The following is a 17,729-nucleotide window of genomic DNA, read 5'->3' as shown; positions in this document are numbered from 1 at the left end:
ACACACTGCGCAAGCACACGCAGAGAGCCGATTCCACCAAGCAAGGCTGAAATTCACCGATCCCCAGTTCGGAAACAGGAAGATGAACTCATCTCCAAGACTTCCACTATGTTCCACTCCCCCTGCAAAGCACTTTGCCCTCCTCTATGTATGACGGAACTCGCCAGCCCCAGGCAAAATAATTCAAGAATAAAGCAAGGCCCATGGGTGAACTATGCTTTCTTTAATATTAGTTACGACACTAGATGTTGCCTTGTTCAAGTCTTACATACAAGTAAGTGGTGTAACATCTGGCTGACTCTCCAGACAGAAAATGTCTTCCTAGATTACATTAAAAAAATTAACATTCACAATAAAAAAAAATGCACATTTTACATTAAAAAAAAAAATATAACATTTTCAAGATCATCATTGCAATTTTGTGCCAACTGCCAGCTATTTTACAAATTACAGCTGCAGCCCAGGAGGTAAAGTTTACCATTGCTCTTTCACAAGTGTTAGTACATTTCATTTTTTTGTCTTGAGTACTTGACACGATAAACTCTGAAACTTTTAAATGGATAAGAAACGCCATACTTTCCTCACATTTTAAAGCTAGCAAATGTATTTCAATCTTTAAACCTTCAGGATTCTGACAGTTTTATTTGCTACAACTACTTTTATTTTAAAGAACAATGTAAGATACAGTTTACATTGAGGATTAGCAGTTCTGTGTAATCTGAAGGCAAAATGAAGCACAAGTTAGATAATATTAAATATATTTTGTCAGGATCTTCTCCTGTATCAAAAGCCAATGGAGCTTGTCGGATGTATGACTGTCAGATGTTTCTGATACACTGGTGTCTTCCTGGGCAGGAAAAATAATCACTTTTTGCTATCTAAAAAATAACTTTGCCATATCCAAGGAAGTAAAAACAACTTAGGAATTAAAACATTACTGCTGAACATAGAACTAAACACTACAGTTGTGGGGAACAAGCAGTGCTATGTGAGAAGTTAAGCTAAAATGTTTCTGCATTTCCTTAGACTGATGTGAATACAGACCAATGAAGTGCACCGGTCAGTGGTCAGTGCTGAAGGAGATCTGTCAGCAGCTGACAACCAATACTTGCATTAAGATCAAGCCCTTCCACTGAAAAAAAATGTGAGGTTATTTAAATTGGAACTAATTAAATAAGTCAAAGAGAAGTTATTACTGTTTGAAGGACTACTGTGGCAGGAAAGCATTCTACAAGAGATCAGGACAGGAAACAGTACAGCAGATTCAAATCTACACGCATTTATCTCATTATTACGGACAAAACTTCATTTTTTGCAGCATCCTGGAAAAACTATGGTCAGACTTTAGAATATTCTGATGTACGTTCACAAGAGTGTGTGCATTAGTCAGGATCTCAAACGGAATCACCATCTGCTCCAAACTGAAGAGCATGAAAGTTTCTTTTTATCATAGTGAGGGACCTAAGTATCACCTTAACTAGGTCCACAGGTATATGACATTTAAAAAAAAAAAAAAAAAAATTCGTACAAGTATGCCATGCCCTTTTGGGAAATTAGGAAGCCAAACTGAGTAAACTGGAAAAAAAAACCAAAACAACTGCAGCATGTGCAGCATCACAACACTAGGAACTCAGCCTATGTAAACCTGCTTTTGCATGTTTTAAAATATTGATCCCCTGAGGCCTGCTTCAGGTAAAGCTGGTCTGAAGACATTATGCATTTATCGGAAGAGAGCCCAGGTAATAATTCCTTTTAGCCTGGAAGTAATGTAAAACAAAAGCAAAACAAAACACACACACCCCCCCAAAACAAAACCAAAACCCTAAAACCAAAAAACCAATCCCCCTTCCCAACCCACAAAAACAAACAAACAAAAAAGAACTCCAAAACAAGTATATCTCACTGCCACGTTAGGCAGGTTCATAGCAGGAAGTGCTGGGAGATGGGGAAGAATGGTTTCATTCTGAGGAAGCTGCATGACACTACTTATTATGTGTAATTGGAAAAATTATAGTGAAAAATGAACACAGCAAAGCCCATTGGATTATAAAAGCCTCTGCCTTCAAGCTGAGGACAGAGCAGCCTCATCTGTGTTCCAGGAAAACTGTGCATTTGTTTCAGCAGTGAGGAAAAGACAGCTTTCCCATTCCACATAATTCACTCAAATTAAAAAAAAGCATTTTACTGTATTCTAGGAAGTCGGCAACCACTTGTAAGTGTGTATAGTTCCCAGCTTGTTCAACTTTTATAGACACTATAGGAGGAGTACAGACTTCAGGAGATGGAAAAAACACTCTCTCTGAAGTTGCTTCAGCTACTCTGGTAAAAATAAAAGTATCTGAAATTAACTGATGCTATGTCTAAGCATCAATCTACCTAACCTTAGATCAAGAAGTAAAAATGTTATTCTCTGGAAACGTGAACTGAAAATTGAGCAAATATCAGACTCTGTGCATTTAGACCTTGTTAAAGCACAAACATCAATAACCTGCAACTAACAGGCACACTTCATCGCTCATCGTAAAATCAAGCTATGGCTTCCAGAGCTTGAGGAGGCCATCTTCACTGTAAGTGGCGATCAGGTTCTGGTGGGGGTGATGAGCAATGCCAATGACATCTTTTTCATGAACCTAGAGAATAAGCAGAAAGATGCATCAGGTGATTCTTCCAAATATTCTCTTCAAACAAGAACTACAGGAAAGCTGGACTGAGGTTTAACATGCCTTGTGCATACAGCAAAAGCAGAGGAACATAATCCCCCAGTACTAAGTTCCAGTTGCAAATAATTTTTGTGACATAGCAGTTACTTTTTGTTGGGCAAGGGAAGGTTCAGTTAAGGCTTACATGTGTTGAAACCCATGACATCTAAGTGTTCCCCATTAAATTTAGATATTCAAGCTGTTATTCCTCTTTAGTTTAATCCAAGGCAAATTTAAGCCTGACAGCTGTAAATCGGACAGTTTGGTCAGATTCTCCATCAGCTGGATCCCAGGACAAGACATGCTCTAGTTCAAGTAAGTCTGAACCAATCCACTCTTGACTTAGTGTGTAAACATTTTCATAACTTTTAAAATTAAAATGGTTCTAAAAGAACTTAAAGACATTCTACAGCCAAGAGTTCTGGAGTGTGTTACCAATCGTGGCTGCTATAGGTGAAAGATTCATTGGTACAAGCCTTCTTCTTATGGACTTCTCCTTAGGGACTTCATAAATAATGAACATTTAGATCATCCTTGTGTTTAGAACTCTGCAAAATCTCAAAGGTAAGAACTTACAGTCAGAGTTCTCTCCAGCTTGCCGGTCACTGTGCTAAAGCAATAGAGCACAAAATCTTCACCAACGCAGTAGATCCATTCACCACGAGGTGAAAGCGCACAGCAGACAAAGTCACCACCTTCTCTCTTACCAGAGCTAAAACTTCTTACAATCTGTAAAGATACCCCCCCAAAAATATTTGGCAGGATTAAACTGCAGCACATCATTACTATGTTCATGCCAAAAATACTGAGGCAGTACTAGGTCTGTTTAGAACACAGGATCTCTCCACAGCTGCAACCACTTTCTGCAAGTCAAGCTGTTCTGTAACGTGGGTACAGAATAGTTTGTCACGAAAGCAAACTGGAAAAATCGGGTTTAACCTAAGGCTAAGTTATTAACTAGGTTTTTGGAATTCTTAAAATGACAGAGAGAGACTTGAAAGGATACCAGTAAGATCACATACTTGTCCTTGCATATTCATAATGACGACTGTATTCGATCTGTTGCAAACAACGAAGTGCTCTGGGTTTTTAGGCAGCAGAATGACACTGTTCACAGTAATGTCTGTCCCAGCAGTGCTGCCAAGAGATTTGAAGGTGTTTGAGCACTCTGTCGTCTTCACATTCCAAACCTAGTATGAAAAATAAATGTAAAAACAATTAGCTTTAAAAAATTAAACAAAAATGAGCTGATTCAGGATACAGGATCCAGACTTTTTAAGGCTCCTGAAGGGAAATATGAATTCAAAAAATTGTAGTTTATGGCATATTTAAAAAAAAAAATTATCACATCTATTTTAAAATGTGGACAGCATGAACAATTTCACTACAACTGAACTGAAAGTGAATTTCTATTATCCAAATTCAGTCTGGCTCACTTTCATTAAGCATATTCCCTGAGGGGTGAGTCCAGACTTGGTTTCTGGTTTTAGCTGGCATCTGTCAATATATGTGCAGGTTCTGCATATGCAACTTGCCTTACACAAGACAGACATAAAAACTGCTGAAAAAGCAATGCCTCACTGGTACTGCTGGAAGAGATGTTCCAGCTTAGAACCCACTTCCAGACCTACACCAGGCTGCTCAGGCTGTTTAGAAACAGAAAAATGGAACTGCTTGTTTAATAGTTAAAAGAAAATGTAACTCACTATCTGTGGAATATTTTTGCTCTCTATACACTAGTACAATCAAAATGTAAGATACCACCTTCTTATGCAATTCCCACGATTGGGGCAGTCTAGCAAAGAATGCAAGTTTGAAGTAACACCCCATTTAATATAAGCAAAATCTGTCACACTCCCCTAGGCCACATCTATAAACCGGATCCATTTACCCACCCCCCATGCACTGCATCAATGCCCCACTTAATGTAGCTGTTTCTATATTCATTTATTTATTTATTATAGTCAGTAATGCCCTGTACACAACAATGCTTTACTTTTCTTAACTACTACACACTACGCAGTTCCATTCTTTGCTGAGACTACAAGCCAAATGTATACTTCTACAATCAGTTTAATTAATGCTAAATTGCCTAGCTTACACGGCAAGGGACTCTTAAGCACCAAGAAATAAACAGGTGTCCAACACAGTAAGCAAGAAAATGCCATTATTTCAAACAAGTGAATCCCCATATTCTAGGACAAAAAGCGTCACAGTCAATTCTATTTCTAGAATAAAGCAGGAACATGCAGGTAAGTACTGCACTTATCCTTTCGTAAACAGGCTCTGCAGCACTCTAAGCACAGTATGAAACTTCATCAGTTCTCATTTACACCAATCTACAGCAAAGGTCACAAGCAGAAATACTACTGCTAGTAACCACAAGTCCTTCTCCTATGACTGCAGCAGTTAAAACAGATTAGCTGCAACACGCAAAGAGTCTTGAGCGTGTTACTTACAAAGGGCAAATGCTATCTTACCTTCACTGTGCCATCAGAGGACGCACTGATAATATAGTGGCCGTCCTGGGTAAAAGTAGCTTCATTGACGAAGGATGAATGACCACGGAATTCCTTTAAAGTTTTCCCAGATTTTAAACCATGAATCCTGTCACACAACAGAAGTCACAACTGAGTGAGCAACTGAGGTAGTCTGAACCACCCCCTGGCTTCACCATATTTTAAATATGAGATATCTTTAGATAGGCAACAATAAAAAGTGCTACATATCCGCAAGCCGTAAGTCTTTATCACAAGCCTCTTTCATTAAAGACATTATGCGATCCTGTGAAAAGCTCAGGGAAATACCATCAACCTTCAGCCTCAAGGACCCGTATGTAATACATGCTGTACATGTTAGAAGACAGGACTATGAAAGGTGAAACTATAAAGCTGACAAAACAAAAATTACAGAATTGGAAGTGACCTCTGGAGATCTCTAGTCCAGCAGACTCGTTCCTCAAATCAAAGCCAACCTTTAAGTGAGGTCAGCTTGCTCAGAGCCTTAAGCAAGGCCTTGTCCAGTTGAGTTAAGAAAAATTCTTTCCTTATGCCCAGCCAGCATTTTTCTCTTTTGCAAGCTGTTGCCGTTGCCTCTTACTGGGCAGCTCTGCGAAGAGTTTGCTTAGTCATCTAAAAGGAAATTATATTGCTCGTCTGTATCAGACTTAAATTGTAGTACCAACTGCCTACAGAAATACATTTTTCAAGCAGAAGCCTTGAGAACGAAACCCCTTATTCCATTTGAAGCTTGCTGTCCTTGATTCAACATCTGACCTTACATAATTTCAGTTAAAATCCTTACGCTACGGTTCATAAGTATCAGGATTTAAATAGATTAACATCTCTCATTAAGATGTTTTGTAACGCCTGTTCACTGTGCAGATGCCTCCAGATCCACACATTTCTTCACTTTCATCTAAAGCAGTACCATTGGTACCATCGGGTTTTAGAATACAGGCAAGAGCCTAAAGCTATTTAACACATTACATAATCCCATTGAAATAAACATAAATATATACAGCATCATGCCATCAAGCACTGGATCAATCTGATTCACAATGTAAGTCCCACATCTTGCAACTCCGTTTTGAAAAAGGGAGATAAGGAAGTTGGAAACCTTGGCAAACTGAACCGACAAACTGAGAGAAACCTCATGATGTTGACAACAGACTGTTGCAGAACCACCTCAGGCATCAGAATCACGCGGGGGCTGCAGAGGAGGTCTGCAGCAAAGGACTTGGTAGGCCTTGGGGAGAACAAAGTGAAAGCCAGCAGCATGCTGTGGCATTGAGGAGACACAGCCACACACCAGATGCATTAGGGGAGGCACACTGTGCAGATTAAGGTTCCCTGCTAGTGGCAGAGGTGTAGCCACCTCCGGAAGACAGTGTCCAGTTTTGGGCCCCCACTAAGGGGCCACTAGGATGGCCAGAGGGCTGGACCACAGAATGCATGAGGAGAGGCTGAGAGGGCTGTGTCTGTTCAGACCAGAGAAACGGAAGTTTAGGAGCATCTAATTGCTGTCTTCCTTGTAGACAAAAAAAGTTAAATAAATTACTATTAAGTATTGTAAGTCAGAATAACCCCAAAGAAGAAAAATAACTGAAGTAGACAAAAGTGATCTAAGCAAAGCATCTGCATAGCAACAGAAGAGCTTTGTTGTAAATGGAATCTACTCAGTGGTGAGAAAAATTCCACTCAGTAACAAGAGACTAAATAGGTGCAGGATCAGGATTCCTGCACAACACAAACGTTAAGTGAGCAACTGTTTGCTTAACAAATGTTAAGCAACACTTTACAGAAGCTAAGAGCTATAGGAACAAGGGTTTGATGAGGTTGCTGCTCATCTGTTAACTTAGATTAGAACACAGTTTGAGCATTTTTGTGACTATTTGCTAGTATTAAAAGTTACAATTGACTTTCATTCTTGCTTTTACCCACCCTGCAATGATCCTTTAAAAAAAAAAAAAAGCCAAAAAGAGATATCTAATCCTTACTAAACATCTGAAAAATTGCAAGTATTTGGTTAACATCACTAACCAACAGGTTTTTATAGAATACGTGGAGTCAGATTCTCCACAGACATGAACAGCTAAAGGACAAGATGCAAAGGGCACAAGTTAAAAAGGAAAAAACCAAGCCAAACCAAAAACTCTTTCCTTATGTCCAGGAGAATTTTCTTCAAGGGAGTTGTACAGTCCTAGGACAGATGCCAAGAAAAGCAGTGGGGTCTCCTCCACCCGTGGAGATTTCAAGAACTCAGCTGGACAAGGCCCTGAGCAAGCTGACCTAACCGAAAGGTTGGCTGTGCTTTGAGAAGCATATTACACCAGAGACCTCTAGTAAACTCTGTTATAATTTATGCCTAGTCTGGCTTACATAGGTTGCACAGATGCTTGAGCTTTCTTAGAGCACAGATGCAAGCCTAACTACCTTCACTGTCCCACAACCCATTGATTTGTCAGGTTCTTGCATAACAGATTATCTGCATGCCAGGTAAGCTGCAGTAACTGCATGCATGGAAGTCTTAGCATGTTGAAAGTGTCAGGTAATGCCAAGTTTGTTCAGTTTAGACTAGCCACATCAAGAGGGATGTAATTCCTTGGATTTACTGCAGAAAGACCTCATAGCCAACTGCTGTAACTGAGCTGACACACTACCAACTTGCTAAACAACACTAACTTGATTGCGCAAATGTTGACAAAATGTTGGCTCGGGTAGCATGTAGGCTGCTTATCTATTCCGTAGTACCATCTCGTTCCCATATCTGCTATTCGTCACAAGGGAAGGCCACAGAACAAGTGCGTTCCGTTCCATCCCTCGTGTAGTTTCGCAAACAACCTTGTACAGGGAATCGCAGATGTTGCATTCTTCGTGTGCCAGCTGTGGCTGTATTCTACCTCAGAAGCCTCTTGATTTTATGGCTTTCCTTAATGTGTGAACAATGCTGTACTTTTGTATTCTTGGCCAATTTAGTAATTTTTCCACAGGCAACTAGGTCCCTTCTCAGTTTTCTTTTTTCAGGCAATCAGGCCCAGCTCTCTCAGCCTTCCCTTATAGACCATGTACATCTGAAGAGACACTCAGATCAAAACCCAACACCTTAAAGCACAGGAAAGGCTTCCAGATACAAATTGCAACTCCTGCTCTTGAAGCTCTCAGGGTCCATTAGTCTTGATGGTCTTCCAGGGTGGGACCTCTAGTATTCCATGTCAGACTGCTGGGAAGAAGAGATGCCCAGAGAACATTTTCTTTGAATCCTTCTTCCTCTTGTTCTCACTTTAAAGGGAGTTCACTGGATCCAAGAGAGACACAGGGGTGAATCTGGGGGCTGGCGTTACAGAGATGGATTCAGGGCGTAAGCTGGGGCAAGAACCCCCTTATGGTAAAGGGCTGGCAACGCATGACTTACTTAGACACGGAGCAGCAACACGATGCAAAGTGATGGTCCCTGAATGTGTAGGAGATAAGGTGCTACTTCCTCTCGACCACATGCAGCTCACAGGAACACACAGACCCTTATTCAAGCCCACAGGAGAGCCATGACTATTGCTTATTGAGATTCCTGAGCACTTTTGGAAATTTTCTCTATTCAGCAACTATCCGGAGGAAGCAGAGAAGACGCACCAAAATACTTAAAGTTGCTCTAAGAGGACTTCTTTAGATAGTAGAAAAAGAGGAACCCGTGATACTGCTTCACAAAGAAAATAAAATGGATGGAACCAACCACTGTCATGTCATGTATTGAAGTCAGGGAGTATGACTAGGCTGCTTAGGCCATTTCAAAAATGTCATCATCATGTTATCTCATATCATTTTTACCCAAAGCTTATTATAAAAAATGTTATTTTTCAAGGTTGACACAGCTGTTTGTTAAGCTACAAGTCTCCCAGAAAGAAAACACGCAAGGTCAATGTAAATGACAATAGAGCAGAAGTAGTACTTGGCCCCTAGCTCTGAAATAATGCTAGTTAAGCAAGGTGAAAGGTCAAACTTTCAAACTGTTCCTCTCCAACCCTCAGCAATCCTACCATCCTATTAGTATTAAAACTCAATGCAAAAGAATCAAATCCCAGGTCAAATGAATCTATATTCAAAAGTTTAACTGCTTAATATGAAAATTCTGTTTTCTTTTCTCCTGCACTGTAGCTCACACACTCTCAGTTTATTTACCTGATCGTCTGATCAAAAGAAGCACTAAGAATTTGGCTGCTGTCTTTGGAGAAACTGAGGCATGTAACACCTTTACTGTGTGCTCGTTCAAATCTTCTCAGACACTGACCACTCTGGATTTTCCACACCTGGAGAGGAAACAGCAAATGAAATATAGATGGTTACTTTGTTATGAGATCACAGAAGCTTAAACATCAAACCAAATATGTATCTGTTTCTAAGCCATGCTAAACTTCATTTGTTTTTATATGGAATTGCAACATTACTGCAATTGCAATTGAACATTACTGCAATTTCAAGTGAATCTTTCTGGTCACCATCTCTGCCAACACACTGTACAAAAAGATTTGTACCTTGATCTTTCCATCTTGTGCTCCAGTTGCTAGCATTTCTGTATCTCTGCTGAAGCACATGCACAACACTGCATCATCCATCATCATAAAATTATCTTGTGCCTGGTACTTCAGATCCTAAATGAAAGCAGAAGATCCACCAGTCAAAACAGTGAATTCAATGAAATATATTTTAAGGCTATAATTTATAGTCAAGTAGACCTCACAGCCTTATAATAACAGGGAAGTGCTATTGTCACCATTTTAGAGGCAACAATGATTATCCAGAAACAGAACAACAACAAAAAAAATGTTATTGCCAAGGGAAGCCTATGACAAACCAGACAATTAAACCCCCGTCAGATTCCAGACTGATATTTGAGCCACCCAAGCAGGCATCCTTTTCAGATTCACAGTCCCCGAGAAATTAAAACAAACATAATCTCAAAGAATAAAACCAGTTGCTCTGGTCAATGAATTATCCATGTGAAATAAGGCACATTTTACCTTCCTAATCTTTCCAGTAGTGAAGTTCCATACTTCAATGAAACCATCAACAGAGCCAGTCACCAGATACTGTCCATCTGGGGAAAACCGAGCACACTCCACATGTGACTTCTGCCCAAACTGTTTTACAGGAGAATATAAATTAAGCCTAATAAGCAATTTAAAGGAGTAACTCATTGAAACAAAAATGTAGTCTCATTTTGCTTGCAAAAATACAGTATTTTCTAGTTATGCATCAGAAATTTAACATTAACGTACAAAAAAACTTGTCAATACCCATATAACAATGCTTCAAATACAAAGAAAAAAACACGCCTTTTGATCTGGTAATACCTGTGAAACTTACATCAAACACTCCGTGCTTATAGCAGCAGTTGGGCTAGTTGTTTTCATATTTTTGGTTTCGCAGTGAATTGTGTATCTTAACAAACATCTTTCCAGTACCAAACACATATTCCCAGCAGACTTCAGAAATTTCTGAAGCAGTACAAATTGCTTTACTTGGAATGATGTTTCTCCAGTGAAATTTTCACAGAGAATGTTTGGTATTTTTTTTTATATACAGGTTTAAAATTTTTATATTTTAAAATACAAGTGACCATGACAACTGAGTACAGAAAAAAGCCTTACTAATCAATAAAAAAAATCCAAGATCAGTACTAATAAGCAAAACAAGTTCTAAGAAAGCATTTTTACGAAGCTGCTACTGAACACAACAAACTGACTTTGCAAGTTCCAACTCATGACTTCCAAAAAACATTTGTTCATTGTGAGAACTGGTAGGGCTACTACAATGAACTAAACCTTCTCACTGTACAGAACTGCTTGATGAAGCTGAAAAGACTTCACAGGAGGAAACTGTCTATTCCATATTGTGAGTACTGCAGGACAACTATGCCATTACAGTACAGTTTTCTTTCTTTTTTGAAACCTGTATGATAAAATCCTTGAAAAGGAGCTACTGATCATATTAGTAGACCTGGTATGTAGTAGTTCACGATCAAAACTTAAGTGGTTCACAGAAGCTAATACACACACACAGAAGTTTAAGACATGAGTACTTCCTTAGACAAATAAAGAAGGGGACTAAACAACTAAACATGCCACCTCTGAAAATTTAATGATTTTGAACTGTGAAGTCAAAGAAACAAGTAATACATTTATCATAGTCACAAATACCATGAGCACCCACTCTTGCTAAGGGACCTCACTTCAGACACTATAATAAGTCTCCTGATGAGATAAAGCATGGAGAAGAAGTTGAAAAAACAAAAACAAAAAACAAGAGAGAGAAAGAGAGAAATAACTTACAAAAAAAGATAACAGAAGAATTCAGAAGGTTTACTCTTATCTCCAAACATGAAGCGCAGGCAGTAACACATATAAAAGCAAACACAACATCACCTTAATATGTCTGCTCAGCTGTGTGGGGAACTTTTCTTCTTCTACATCTTTCACAGCTGCTTTGCCTCGGAACAAGTCAATTGTCATACCAGGAGGAAGCAAGCCCTGATGCTGCTGCCATTTCAGTGCCTTTTGAGGAGTTGAAAGCCATACAGTTAGGTATCAGTTAACATACACCTTCCTCATCAAAACTTGCTTCTAATCAACACAATACAGCAATAGTTTTTATACTCTTAAAAATTCTACACCTTTACAGTTCAGGACAAACACATTGCAAACAATTACTTGAAACAAGACTTCTCGGAGTATGATTCCTAACTCAAAACCATGAACAGAGTAGAACATTGTCCCTAAATGATTTTTGCAAGTGAGAATGACTCCGGTCCACCCTTGTCATTCTACCTTCAGTATGCAGTATAAAGCACATACACAGTGTGAATTCAATCTTGTGTTAATTTACATTACCTGACCTGTTGCCCATTTGCCTAGAACTGCATACATTAAAAATAAAAATGACACATAAGCTTTCTTGGAAGGCACACGTGAACTTCATTCAAAAGACAGAATCTTACACAACCCCTCCAGCAGAGACCCACTGTCACAGGATACCTGTTATGCCAAAAAAATGTATTTGGCATACTTACAAGCCTAAAGATTTAAGACATAAAACAGCAGAATACATGAAATATTGTCTGCATAGAGTACCACTGAATAGATTCTGAGAATCAAAAAAGAGTTGGAAGTACAACAATGGAAACAGCATGTGTTAAAATGTACTTTGAAAATAATCTTCTCTACACAGTGCGCATTTATTCTCTGGGAAGAAATCTACCGCTGGAGTGCTGACTTTTCCTACAACCGCTAAATCCTTGACACTTAGAGAAAATGCTGGTTTTACTATACCACATGTAATCACGCAATATTTATGCTTTACTTTTATAGAACTGAAGAATCAACTACATCATAGTTAGCTTTATGCAGCAAAAATCTACAGAAACTGACGTAGCTACTAAAATATTTTTCAAGAATTACCTGCCCCAACAAAGCCATAAGACGAGATGGAGGTACCACGCTGACTTCTCCAGCCAAAGCTTGTGCAATAGCAGCTCTCCGCTTCTCTTTGCTACTTCCATCTGGGTACGCCTTGAGAGAAGTGATTTTTATTAAGTGATTCTTCTAAACTATTTTCCATAAAAGCATTCATGGCTTTGAACTGAAGTCCCTTCTTTTTCTGTTAGGCATTCAAAACAGCCCTTCTCTTTCACACCAACACTTGAGACACCTGGGATATGCTTTTAGTAAAAATGTCAGACTGACGTAATCAGTCAGAAATAATGCCTTGTTATTATTATTAAACAACAACAATTCTATTTACAAAACATATGTTTTCTTCTACATTTACAAAATATGAAAAGCAAGGCACGTATGTCATCCTGTGGCAGGATACAGGTATAAATCCACAAACTCCCACCTGCAGTATACTTCAAAACCACTGCTCTGCTGCCTTGTGATGAAGTGTTACAGATCATTTCCCAAACACTTCATAAAACGTGTAAAACCATCAAACTGGAAAGCTGCGCATTCTCACTCCCAGAATGGAAAAGAAAAGATGCTGCAAGCCATTAGCAACTTGGACCAATGCCAGGGGCCAAGCAAGACAGAATCGTGAAGTCTCTAGGAAGAGCATAACATACCTCACGAGGATCGAAGTAAGATCTGGCCAGAAGGTTTTCAAGGTGGATGTACCGCTCTGGCTGAGTTTGCTTTAGCATGATCATGGGATCTGTCTGCCTCAGGAGAGACCTGGCAGCACCTAGTTCCCGGAGCTCAATCAACTCCAGCACAACCTGCATCAAGAGACAAACATCTGCATGAGCAAAGTGAAAGAGGAAAATTCCAGAGAGGGGCTTCCACCCAGGCCAGAACAGCCTGCTCTCACTCACCTGCTCGTAGAGATCAATGAGGGTCTTGTCAGGCAGCTTCAGCGACTGTATGGCTTGCAGCACTGTGTCCCAATGCCCGCTGTTGATGTCGGCCACAAAGCTCTCAATACTGTCCACAGTGTTGAGGGACACAGTCGTTTCCTCCTGGAGGGTGGCGAGGGCTCGGTGGAGGCTGTTCTCTTTCAGGTACTGCATGATCAGCCGGATCACGCTGCAGGGGAACAGGGGGCACTCAGGGTACCAGCCCGGGGGGATGGCCTCACCGCCATCCCCCCCTCAGCCCCTCTCCCGCCCGGCTGCCCAGCGGCGGCTGAGCTGGCACCAGCCCCGCGACCGCGGGCGCCCTCATGTCCCCCGATCACCTCAGAGACCGCCCCTCCCCCACGCAACGGCCCCCGCCTCGGCCCGCCGCGACCGGCCTCTTGCGCCGCCGGCCTGTCCCGCCACCGCCTCCCCCCCGCCGCCGCCGCCGCCGCCGCCCCCCGGTCTCCCCGCCCCGCCAGCCGCCACACGCACTCGGAGGACTCGATTTCGATCGACATCTTGAGTCGCCGTCACCCCTCCGCAACGCGTCCTCCGCCACCGTCTCCGCCACTTCCGGCCTCGCGCTCCGCCGCTTCCGGTCCGCGCCACGCCGCGGGGGCCGCCCCTGTCACGTGGTGGGGGAGCGAGGTGGGGAGGGGGACCGAGCATGCGCACTGGCACGTGCACGCGCCGCGGCGGCCGCTGCGCCCCCTGGCGGTGGTCCCTCTGGGGGCGGCCGGGACCAGTAGGCCCCAGGCGGGGCGTGGACGGTCCTACCGGCGTTGCGAGGTCCGGGAGGCCGTCCCGGGCAGCCCCGGAAGAGACAGCAGCCTCCCAGCTCTCATTGTTACTCATCGAGTGGGTGAGTCGGGAGGAATACTGGGCCTAAGGCCTGTGACAGAACCCAAATGTAGGCTCGGTGGAAGCGGAATTACTGGTGAGGTGAGCACAGTGCTGGCCTGGCCAGGAAGGCTGAGAGAGAGCACATGAGGAAAAAAAAGCATCAAAAAGCTTGGGACCAGTATTCTTCCAGGAGTGGCTAGCTGTTCTGGGAACTGAAAGGGGTTGGGGTTTTTTTTCTTGTTGCTCAAAATAGCAGCACTTGAAACAGAACAGCCGCTTCAGTGACACAGCAGGTGTAACACGAAGGCAAGAGCACTGATGTAGGTTAACCTGCATAGGTTCTCTGCAAGTTGGCTTTTCAATGTTGTCTTAGAAGTATGAACTGCACCTTCAGAATAAGCCTTGTTTGAGTGTTTTACAGTTTCAATATAGAACTCACATTTCCCAGCTGGTTTCCCACAGGGCTGCAGTCCACCCACTGTCCTTCACTCACCAGGATTTCAGAAGATTCCCTGCGGTGACACAGACGTGTTGGAGTGCAGGTCAGGCCAGGCATGATGCAGAAGACCTTCCTGGCCACCTCCTTCTTTGCATGTGCAGGTTTGCAGATGCAAACCAAGGATCTTTCTTGATGTTTGCAAGCCTTAAGTCATTGTGAGCTCAGCATTTCAAGAGTGTGGTTGTGTGAAAGAATGATACTGCATAAATATTTCATTAGTAGGGAAATCAATAGCGTATCTTGGCTGCTTTAATTATGGACTACGACTTGGAAAAATGCTGCTGTACCAGGCAGAGCCCTCCAGTGGCGAGGGAGGACACAGGAGACAACTGAACTTTAAACACACAAAGGGTGGCTGTGGCATTCCATCTGTGCTGGTTGGACTCTAACCGAGGCCAAAAGTCTTGAAGCTCTGGTTAATGCTATAAGATGAGTAAAGCTGACTGTCCCTCCTGGCTGCATGTAGGCTTAGGTGGCCTCGCCAGGAAGGGAGGTCCTCACTCCCTGGGCAGCAGAGAGGATCTTGCTTGTGTCTCCCTGGCGTGGGGCACCTCCACCCCCTCCCAGTAAGTGCCCGATACTGGTGCTAGACTGCCAGCACACGGGGATGTGAAATCTGCTGTACTCGGCCCTTCTTGGATGGACTTGTTCCTTGCTGTTTTTTTAGGCTTAGCGTACAATTTGCTGGATGAGCCATGGAAAATAGAGCCGTGTGTGAGAAACTGCCTGTCTTTGCCAAGGAAAGCTGTTCTTCGCTGTCTCTGTCCCCAGAGTGCTTAAGAAAGTAATCCAATAGCATAAAGTTGAAAAAATAGTGAGTGAGGCACACGGCTAATGTTTTGCATGCTGTTGCTTCCTCTACGTGATACTAACTCATTTTTTTAAACTGCTGTTACAGAGGTGCAGGATTACTGACGGGAAGTATCAGTTAATCATTCCAGGCATATTTGGTTTCAATGACAGGTGTATTTATGTCTGTCAGAGGTTGTTTTGAAAACAAGTTTGATCCAGACTGTAACAAAGCAAAGCTGTAAAATCCAAAGATGGCAGTTATTTTTCTGCTGGCAGCACAGAGAAATCTGTCTCAATCCCTCAGTAAATTCATCTGGTGCTCTACTGCGTGCCCTCCCTCCTGTGTTACTGGCCCCTAGCAGGAAAAGCCAAACAGGCAGGCTACCTGGTCCTGAACCGTCACAGTCCTCAGGATGGCATTTTTCTGAAAGGAAACTGGCACAGGAATGCGCTAACAGACTGGAAGGGTGTTGGTGGTATATACCCCATTTGGCCTTCCTTTCACGTTAGCTGCAGAGGGAGGTGGACATCCCAGCTAATCCTCCCTGTGCAGTGAGTCAGAGCTCGCCATGAACTTCATCCGAGAAAAGGGTCCTGGTGCACAAAGTGCTGTGCAAGCACACGAGAAGCAGACTTGGCTTTGTGGCTAGACACAGCTACAGCCAACTTGATCTCGTGCTGGCAGCGGTCCTGTACCTGGGGACCTCCAGAGGTCCTTCCAGCCAACAGTCGCAGGATGCCAGCTCTGGCACAGCATTACATAAGGGAAGTTAAGGTTTCCATTTTGTGTTTTGGCTCCACTGGGAAATGGATGCAAAGGGAGATTAAACAGTCTTGCTGCAGTTATGCTGCACAGATGATCTGCAGTAAAACTGGGAGTTGAACCCAGTCCTTATCAGTCCCAGACCCACTCTTTCAGTCAGTGGTGAGCGAGTGCCTTGGAATCAAAATTTTTAAGGGAAGAATTTTACCTCTTTTCCTGGCAGAAAATTTAATATAGTAATTTTCAAATCACTCCCAATTCAAAAGTTGTCAGTTTTCTGCACTCCCCTCCTGCCTCCCTCCTGCTCTCTTGCATCCCTAGGAGACCAGCTTGAGCAGCAAGCCAGGAGTGAGCCATGCCTTACGCTGACCAGGTCACTCTGCAGTGGCTGGGGAGCAGGATCCAGGCACCATTTGGGGTGCAGAATCACAGCCTGCAGTTTAGGGTAGCTGTACACCCATGAGGACCTCACTTGCCCTGCCAGACAGCAGTCTAGCTTCATGCGTGACTGTCTGCTGCCTCACAAGCTGCAAGACTGAAGTTTCCTATGCGCCAGAGCTGTGCAATGGCACCAGGAGTCCACATAAGCTTACGGTGACAATAACATCCTTTCTCTGCTCTCTAAGTTACAGTCTAGTGACTTGCAGTAAAGTTTTGCTTTTCTCAGCTTTCAGACCACAATGCCGGAAATGAGTCCTTCCGTCAAAGCGCATTTGCTGTAGTCTCAAAATAAGATGCACCCTTCTGAGGCCAGCATCTTGAGAAATGCTGCGTAGGGGAAACTGCCTGTGTGATTTCTGTCTCTATTCTTGAGAATACTTTTTATGGGTCCTGAGAAAAAAACAACAAACCACGAGCTGTGTCTTGCAGGGAGAGACGTGTGACTTGAAATCATTGTGTGGTTCCAGGGACTACTTAAACCTGTGCAAAACCAAGCTTTGTTTCTCATTGCTGGTGAGGCAAACCACATGCCAGGCCTTACAGGGAGGCACAGGTCGAGGGACATTATTATCCCCTCTGCTGGGCATCCATTGGGGTGGAGAAGCTGGAGGGGGACCAGCAAACAGCTGCGAAGTGGGAAGGGGCATGTGGCACGTGGCCTGGTGGCAGGAGCTGGGCTTGGCTCACCTGGCCGAGGGGAGGCAGGAGTGGGGTTTAACATCAGCTTAAAACAGTTGGAAGGGTAATTGCAAATGGCTGAAGGCTCTTTGGTAGCCTCAGCTGATGCAAGGAGGGGCAACAGCCACGT

At 42.8% G+C, this 17,729-nt stretch overlaps 1 protein-coding gene across 1 annotated transcript; it reads right to left on the bottom strand.

The window, feature by feature from the left end:
- Window positions 1–201: 201 nt before the first annotated feature.
- On the bottom strand, window positions 202–14,203 carry SMU1 (SMU1 DNA replication regulator and spliceosomal factor). The gene is made up of 12 exons (XM_074570129.1): window positions 14,076–14,203; window positions 13,560–13,770; window positions 13,311–13,463; window positions 12,649–12,759; window positions 11,617–11,745; window positions 10,213–10,332; window positions 9,727–9,843; window positions 9,374–9,501; window positions 5,180–5,306; window positions 3,722–3,889; window positions 3,276–3,428; window positions 202–2,630 (listed from the first exon to the last, which is right to left on the bottom strand). The coding sequence occupies exons 1-12, from the start codon at window positions 14,099–14,101 to the stop codon at window positions 2,532–2,534; spliced, it is 1,542 nt and encodes a 513-aa protein (XP_074426230.1). The 5' UTR covers window positions 14,102–14,203; the 3' UTR covers window positions 202–2,531.
- Between the last annotated feature and the right edge of the window lie 3,526 nt (window positions 14,204–17,729).

Source organism: Larus michahellis, chromosome Z, assembly GCF_964199755.1.
Source record: "Larus michahellis chromosome Z, bLarMic1.1, whole genome shotgun sequence".
Lineage (NCBI taxonomy): Eukaryota > Metazoa > Chordata > Aves > Charadriiformes > Laridae > Larus > Larus michahellis.
Note: the sequence above shows the minus strand (reverse complement) of the source record. Positions and strands in the feature narration are given on the sequence as shown.